The 9,390-nt window shown below is 36.8% G+C and overlaps 1 protein-coding gene across 1 annotated transcript in view; it reads left to right on the plus strand.

Moving 5' to 3' along the window:
- The window catches only part of LOC106875973 (uncharacterized), a 45,746-nt gene extending 40,003 nt beyond the window's left edge, over positions 1–5,743 (plus strand). The window contains exon 10 of the mRNA XM_014924317.3: positions 1,643–5,743. Within this exon, the coding sequence (XP_014779803.1) occupies positions 1,643–1,704 (62 nt within the window). The 3' untranslated portion in view covers positions 1,705–5,743. The remainder of the gene's footprint in view (positions 1–1,642) is intronic.
- Positions 5,744–9,390: the final 3,647 nt, after the last annotated feature.

Below are 9,390 nucleotides of genomic sequence, written 5' to 3' on the forward strand. Positions count from 1 at the left end.
CTGGCCTCAAATCTCACCTGCGAACCCATGGAAAACAAACTTCAACCAGCTATTCTGATTATATGTCTGTGCACACGCTTGAATGTGGTGTGTGCCAGAGGGCTTGCAAATCCAATGGGGGTCTTAAAAGACATGTTAGGATCCACAATGAGCAGAACTTACCTGCAGGTATTGGTAGTGCAAATCAGAGGTGCAATCTGTGTGGGTGTTTTTCAAAACATTGTCTGGTTTAAAAAGCCACATCAGACGCCATGAAAGGGCTAAGGTGTAGGTGCAGGAGGTGGTCAAACTCTGTGTAAGGAGTAGACAACCACCATACATACATATGAATGTATGTATCTATTTATATGTCCATGTAAAAATCACACAAATAACACAAATAAAATCTGACACAAAAGGAAACCAAATAAACAAAAATACCAAGTGGTATCAGATTAAAGTATGTCTGAAAAGTATAGAAATATAAAGCAAAGGAAAACAGCAAAGAAGTGTTTAACAGCAAAGGAAGAAAGAGAAGAGAATAACCTTTAAGAAAGAGAAGGAAAGAGAAGTAACAGAAAGAGAAGAATGTACAATATGAAAAGATGTTCTTCACATGGTAGATCTCAGATAAAATGAGAAAGGGGCAGTAGAATGGGGCAACCAGAAGTAGAGGCACAATCAGGTTACAGTTAGGTTAAACGCAGAAAGAAAGATGGAGTGAGAGGGAGTAAGTAGAAAGAATGAGGAAGAGAGACAAAGTGAAAAAGAGAGAGGGACAAAATAATGAAGGAGCAGAACCAGTTAGGGAGGGGTAGTTAGGAGTTCATAATACTGTGGTTTGTGTTTGTATGTGTGTTTGTGCATGGCTGTGTATGAAGGTGTGTAGTAAAGAAGGGTACCTGTGCTCAATGTATAATAGCGTTGAGGACTGTATGGAAGGATGGTAGGTTAGAAGTATGTTTGGAAATTGAAGGTGAGATGGTATGTATGTCAATGTTTGTGTGTGTGAAGTGAATAGTAATAGAAGATGGAAACTATAAGAAGTCAACTGTGTAAGTGTGTCTTTGTGTTTGTTCCCCTCCATCTCTTGAGAACTGGTGTTGGTTTGTCTACATCCCTGCAATCTAGTAGTGTGGCAAAAGAGATTGATAGAATAAGTACCACACTTAAAAAATATCTATTGAGATTGATTTGTTTGACTAAAACCCTTCAAGGCACTGCCCCAGCATGGCTACAGTTCAACAACTGAAACAAGTAAAAAGATCAATTTAAGAAGTAGGTGACTAGGCTAGTAAAGTGAAGTGTCTTTGAACATGGCTTACAGCTATTATTAGGAATGAACTATTTCTCTAGAAATTCAATAAACTTTTGTTTCAATAACTGATATCAAATTAAGAGTACCCAGGCTTGTTTTTTAAGGTTACATTTAAAAGTTCTTGCATGTCAAGTGACCACCTAACTTCTTCCCTTCCTCTGTAGATGATTATATCTATTTTGAACTCCCACTTTTTTGAATCCAAGTTTAATTGTGGCTGGTTTTGATATTTTAATTTTCTGGAGTCATGTAAATTTTATTGATCTATTATTTAGTTAAAAAAATTGAATCTTTTAATTCTAATATATTGATATTTAATAATTGATTGTGAATTTTTAATTTCAGAGTCATTCCAAGAGAAAAGAGAGTTTTTTCATATTAAGGACCATTCTACCACAAAAGTTTGAATTTATAATTCTTGTTTACTCCAAAGCTCTTCACAAAAGAAGTTAGGCTTGGAAAAGCAACCAAGATTACATATTACATAAATTTTGACAGTACTTTTGACAGCTTCCTTTTTCAGAGAACTTAAAGCAAGCAATAAACTTATAATTTCTAATAATATATATAAAGTTAGCTGAGTCAGAGGTTAAAATAACCATCTAAAGGATAGAAGTATCCATTACACTACTGGTATATTACCTATGTTTAACCATGGGCATACATATGCAAGCATATTGCACTCATAAATTATAGGTAAAGACAAGAATAAACATGAGTTTATCAATAATCAAAATTTACAGAAAACGGAAAATGGAGAAATATTAACAAACATCAATTATTATCTTTTATTTCAATACAAATAGACTGCATCCCATCTAACAGCTATTTCCACTCCAACGTTGTATGGTATTGCCATTGATATGCTAAAAATATCATATTTGAGAATAAAACTGATCTGAAACATGTAGCTTCATCAGAGTGAAGAATAAATAAAGATGAGCATAGAGAAGAAAAAGGGAAAAGTTGAATATGGTTATAATCATACCATTTTGCTCGTGTATCTCTTTCGGAGATACACTAACGCTATGATTAATGCAATAAATAAAGATAAAACAGCTAATAGATTATATAATGACTTTATACTGAACAAAAATAACCAATATAGAAATAGGGTAGTAGAAACGACAAAGATAGACCTTAAGACTAATGCACAATCTGATATTGATAATAACAACATAAATATACGTATATCACACCCCAAACATAATAAGCCAAAGCACGCTATGACCAAAATCATAAAAATATAAATAACTAGCAGAAATACCCGGCTTTGCCCGGGTTAAAGATAATAATGAAATCTAAATACGCTGTCTAGACTACGCAACCCTCAACTGTTAGTAGCTACGATACCATATTTCTACATTAATAACTCTCCAATCCATGCCAGCATGGAACATAGACATTAATTGGAATGCCAGTCTCTCATCTAGGAGGGCCTTGAAATCAATGTTACCAACTGGGGACTATGTGTGTCGTAGTGATAATAAAAAGACCCAAAGGAGGTCTGCAACGAAATAATTTTACTCAACACTTTGCAAGTGAATCAGTGGAGGCAAAGATGCGTCTCATTTACTTGACAATTTATGCACCACATTGCAGAAATCACAATGAAAGTATATCTGAAAGGGTAGTCTTACACTGTTGTACCGTTGAATTACAAATAATGCTCATCTGTTATGTTCGGGTTAAAATTTCATCAACATCAAAAATATATGAATTTTCATGGGAGTTATGGCCGTTATACATAGAATATAATTTCCAAATTTCATAAAGATCCGTTCAGTACTTTTGACGTAGTTTTGGATAAGAAAATAAATGACTAATGTGTGTGTTTGTGTGTGATGGGTGTATATATGTATAGATATCTGTATGCATGTATATATATGTATATATGTGTACATATTACATGTACATCTATATATATATATATATATATATACATCTACACATGTGTATACATATACATGTATGCATATAGATCTATATCTATATATATATATATATATATATATATATATGCATATACGTGTACATATACATGTATATGTATACATATACATCTCTTTCTCTCTTTCTCTCTTTCTCTTTCTCTGAAAGTATCTGTCATTACAGTATCGAAATGTGATTGTTTCAGTTAGTAGAATAGTTTCATTTTTAAAGTGAAAGTATTTGACATGAGTGTTTTTGTTTCACTTTTGACACGTAATACTTAAATAGTGGAGGAGATATTATGTTGCTGTGGGCTCGAACTCTGCAAGAAGTTAAAATTTTTTTGACTAAAACACAACTGGAACCCTAAGTAAGACATCTGTAAAATTTGAATGAAATTGGTTGCGTAGTTCTCGAGTTTTAGGGATTCACACAGACAGACAGACAGACAGGCACACATTCTCATTTTTATATATATAGAAGATAAATTAGCCATTGACCTGATCAACAGGAACATGGGACCTTACAATTATAATAGCAACATTAACACTAATTACACTATAAAAAGGAAAAATGAAAATTATATACCTTATATAAAATCCACTGGAACAAACAGTGTTAATCTCAATTCTAGTAAAATAAAGGAGAGTATTATCTGGTTAAGCAAGTAAAATCAAACTTAGTTATATGTCAGATAATAAAGAAACACTTCTCTTGTAATAAAACAAATATAGTGACATAATTCAGAATAGACATTTTAGATTTGATCATTTTGTTTTCCCTAATTTTTAGATATATATCTTCTATGAATTATCCAAAATTAGATAATTTTTACGCTGAATGAAAGCTTAATATTCATAAGCTTAATAAACATACACACAGTGTACCAGATAAAGCCAAATCTAAATATTCAAATATAAACAATCAAAGGAAGCCTACTGCCCATAACCGACTTACTAATTTAGTGATAATCTTAGTAAGTTCTGTGATTTTAGGGTTAAAGAGCAATGTAAATTTAATAGTCATTGCAAACAGAAGAATTTAGTATACCAAGCTATAGTTGAAACTGAAGATAAACTCTTTTTCTACATTGGTTCAATGGAATCATATATGAAACTTGGATTAGGTAACCATGAGTGTTTTTTTAGAAACCCCAATAAATGTTCTTCAAGGTCTTAGTAAATTCATCTGGAAATTAAAAGACAGTAATATCAATCTTAAAATTAGATGGAATATTATATGTTCTGCAAAATCTTACCATTCACCTGATAGAAATTGTCAACTCTGCACTTCAAAGTGCTATAACATCCTTTTTTCTAGTAAACGATTATTAAATGAGAGGGTTGAAAAATTCTCAGCTTGCCTACACTCTCCTAAATATCTATTTTATAAATATCATTAATTATTTTTTAATTATTTATGTCACTATTCGTTAGGTTCCTTATTAACCATAAATATTTTTACTAAAATTTGAAACTGAATTAATTAGATCCTTATTACAACCATCATTTATATGAATTTTGACTGAGGACTGGTGAACCGGGTGGCTGCACCAGGTTCCAATCTGTTCTGGCAGAGTTTCTACAGCTGGATGCCCTTCCTAACTGTAGAAACTCTGGTAGATCAGATTGGAGCCTGGTGCAGCCATCCGGTTCGCCAGTCCTCAGTGTATATATGTGTAAATATGTACACATATATATTGCAGTGTATATATATACACGAATGTATAAATACATAAATATGAATATATACATTTTATATATTGATGACAAAGGGTTCACATGTAAGGCTTTTAAGATACATAGCATAATGGTTAGATTTTTCAAACTTTTGTCTATACCTGATCTTTGATATGACAATATGATGTGAACGCTGCCCATTCCTAGATTTCCTGAACTGTATCTATTACCAAGCCAATGAAAACAATTCATCTATAACAGTCAACTAATATTTTTTTACTATCTAACTTATCCTTCATTTATTTTCATATATAATTCTTTCCTTGCATATTTCAGTATCATTCTTTCCTTTTATTTAAATATATATACTATTTTACATACATTTATATTTTCCATTACTTTTTATATTATATCTTCATATTTTAACTTTATTTCTGTTATTTTTATTTTTTGTTTTATTTTATTATATCTTTACTTACATCTATTATTCACTAGCTAAATAAATATGCACAATATATGTGATCTAACTTCTTAAACTTATTAGTAATTCGTCTGCATCCTTTCATGAAATATGTTAACCTTTATTGTATAAGCTCATAAAGCCCTGATGAGATTCTGGCCCATATAGTTGAAATTGACGACCAATTCTTAGCATATGATCCTACCCAAACGCTAAGAATTACAAATCACCTGGGAGCATGAATCAAAACATATATGTAGGTAGTTGACATCTACCATTTCTTTTACAACTTTATAATTTATTTGTATTGTTTTTATAAAAAAAAATCTTCCAACCTCATTATATCATACAAATAAATTATTTATACATCCAAAATTCTCCATTTTCTTCTTTCCATCGTTATTGCCAATATGTATTACTATAATAATCCCTAACATATCACCGAGACTTTCTCTTTATATGATAGGGATTAACCAGTAAAATTTCTGGGATTATTTAATCCCTAATGAGAACTTAACATCCTTGAATTGACTATATATATATATATATCTATCTATATATATATATATATATATATATATATATATATATATATATATATATATACAGAGAGAGAGAGAGAGAGAGAGAGAGAGAGAGAGAGAGAGAGAGAGAGAGAGAGAGAGAGAGAGAGAGAGAGAGAGCTGGTGATCTCAAATGAAGGTGTGTATGTGTGTGTGTGTGTGAATAGGGATAGGGGCTAGTGACACTGACGTGTGTGTGCATCTGTAACGTGTGTGTGTGTTGTGTGTAGCTGATGAGGTGTGCTTTTTGATGTGTGTGTACATCTGTGTGTGTGAGTCAGTGACCAAACAGTGTCCATGTGTATGACATATATGTGGGTGTAAGTTAATTTTGTCTATGTATGTAGTGTGTGTTAATGGGTGTTGTGTCTGTATGTATATATAGCCTGTGTTCAGGTATTACGTGCTTGTGTGTGATGGTGTGTGGTACGTGTACTGAGTTACACAGTATTTGTGACTGCTTATATAGTGGTATGTGCGGTGATGCTATTGAAGATGGTGTGGGTACTGGGAAGTAGTCAGTACTAGTGTGTGTGGAATGTATTAATAGTGTGAAGTGATATCGATGAAGAGAGGAGATAGGTGTCAGATGAAGAGAGGAGGGGAGTTGAGCCCATGTGGCACAAAGGAGCAAAAAGAGAAGATTAATTCCTGTTCACAGTGAAAGTGGGAGTCCACATAGCTTCTGTGCAAAGATATTCACTACATCTTTCTGTGTTCGGACTGACTGGTAGAGCGGAAATGGTGTGAGACCGAGAAGTCATTATCGAGTCTGATATCTTGGAGGTGCTCCGCGAACTGGTCAACCAAGTGGCATCGCATTTGACCAATGTACAGAGAAGGGCAGAAAGTGCAGGAGAGTAAATGATGTTACTAGAAGTGCAGGTAAAGGAGTCAGTGATGTGATAGGGATGACGATGGGCACCTGTGAGGATGGTGGTGCTGGAGAGGTTGAGGCAAGTATGACAGCAAGGGTGAGAACAAGGGAATGAGCCAGGCTGGGAGGTAGGTTAGGGAAGAAACTGTGAACCAGGAGGTCACATGGGTTATGGGCTCATTTGAAGGAGGGAAGAGGTAGATTGGGGAAGATGTGCCAAGTGGAAGGATCGGACTGGAGACACTGGAAGGCTCAGAGAATGGTGCATTGGAGGTGCAGGGTGGAGGGGTGAAAGGAAATTGGAGACAGGCAACGGCAGGGCAAATGCAGGGAGAAAAAGTCCACAGAAGAGGGAATATCCATGTAGGATGAAGTAGTGAGCCATGAGTTGAGACTAAGTCACAAAGTCAAGGTTGTCACTGCACAGACGGAGGAATTGGGAGTATGGGATGGAGAGCTTGGTTTTGGTAGGGTGGGAGGAAGAGAAGTTAAGGTAAGAGTGTGAGTCAGTGTGTTTAAAGTGGATGGAGGTACTGGGAGTGGAGTGGTATGTACTGAGAGAAATGTCAAGAAATTCAATTGAAAAGTAAGAAATAGTGCAAGAGAATTCGAGGGCAGGATGGAAGAATTGTACAAAAGAGAGCAAGAAGCTTAGTCATTTGCAGAAGAGTGAGGTCTCACCAATACAGTCATTGATATAACAACCGTATAGTTTGGGAGTGGGACCAGTGAATTGTAGAAACATTTGGGCCTCAAAAGATCCAATGAACAGGTTTGCATAGTTGGGGCCCATTCTCATTCTATGGCCATTCCTGAGACCTCCGGAATCTCTATGCTAATAGTACCCACGACGAAGCTCACCAAGACATGAACAATAGCTAAGTCTTTCCTATTTTTCATATATTATCCCTTCTGATGCGCTCCCCCTCCACCACCCCACTTCGTTTTCTCTAACTATACATTTATGTCTTGAATTCATGATTATTTATGTATTTTTTCTCTATCTCACGCGATCTATCGTCTTCGCATCTACTTGTTGAAGTTTTTGCTCCTTAGCCCAAACCTGACTGAAATTTGTCTCTAACCCCCTTTAAAAATTACGATTTTTAACTCTCATTTCTGTTACCGATTTAAACATTTAATCTCACGTTTAAACACTGCTGTGTTTCTTTCAACTTTTTTCTAAAAACCTAACGAATTTGACCAGCATGATGTACTGCTGCCGGTTCTCCCTCTCCCTCCCTATTGTATTCTATCTCTCTCCCTCTCTCTCTGAATCACCACTTCTTCCACCATTTCCTCTTCGACTCGCGCGCAAACCCAAACATATAACCAGCTCGCTTTCCAACTCCACCACAATTTCGTATCGGAATCTCTATGCTAATAGTACCCACGACGAAGCTCCATTAGCCCGCGGTACGCCCCCCCCCCCCCTCCACCAGTACCGGAAGCCTGTGACCTTATACCCCCCCCCTCTTATCGACCTTATAGCGCATAAAGATTGGGTAGTATATGAAGGTTGTAGGTATTGTTTTTGTTTATGAACTCTGCCAAATGCAAGCTTTCTTTTCAGGTTCACGACACTGCTTACCGCCATCCCAGGGTCACACGGGCCCACTCCTCTGACACCCACTCCTCTGACACCCACTCCTCTGACACCCACTCCTCTGACACCCACTCCTCTGACACCCACTCCTCTGACACCCACTCCTCCCACACTGTCAGGATTGGCACTCTCAACGTCGGCACGCTGAAAGGTAGGTCTGGTGAGATTGTTGAGATGCTTGAACGGCGACGCGTAGATCTGTGCTGCATCCAAGAAGTAAGATGGAGAGGAGGTTCTGCGAGGTTCCTCACAGGCAAAGAACACAGGTACAAGTTTTTCTGGGCAGGGAACACTGACGGAGTCGGGGGCGTAGGAATACTTCTAGCAGAGAAATGGGTTGATAAGGTAATCGAGGTAGTTAGAGTATGTGACAGAGTACTTAAGATTAGACTAGTGCTTCATCATAGGCTAGCTACTGTCATCTCAGCCTATGGCCCTCAACTGGGGCTCCTGGATGGGCTGAAAGACCAATTCTATGACACCCTCTTGCAAACTACCTCGTCGACAAGAGACAGAGACCTTCTCTTTGTGGCTGGTGACTTCAATGGTCATGTCGGACGTCGTGCTGGAGGCTTCCATGGCATACATGGAGGCTATGGCTTCGGTTCCCGCAACGAGGAGGGAACCAGACTGCTGGAGTTCTGTGATGCAACCGATCTTATGGTTTGCAATACCAACTTCAGGAAACCTGCCTATCACCTAGTCACCTACCAATCCGGCAGACACTCTAGCCAAATCGACTACATCCTCGCCAGAACTAGAGAAAGAGGGAGGCTTATAAATGCCAAAACCCTCCCTGGCGAAGAATGTACACCCCAACACAGATTAGTAGTTAGCGACTTCAAGATCAAGGCAATATGGGTGCCCAGAAGTAGACCGGCCTGGAGGAGAAGGGTATGGAAACTTAAAGACCCTGCAAATGAACAGAGACTTAGAGACAAGTTACTTGAAGCATTTGACGAAATAGAAGGGGATA

This window comes from Octopus bimaculoides, chromosome 11, assembly GCF_046866305.1.
Source record: "Octopus bimaculoides isolate indiv1 chromosome 11, ASM4686630v1, whole genome shotgun sequence".
Taxonomy (NCBI): domain Eukaryota; kingdom Metazoa; phylum Mollusca; class Cephalopoda; order Octopoda; family Octopodidae; genus Octopus; species Octopus bimaculoides.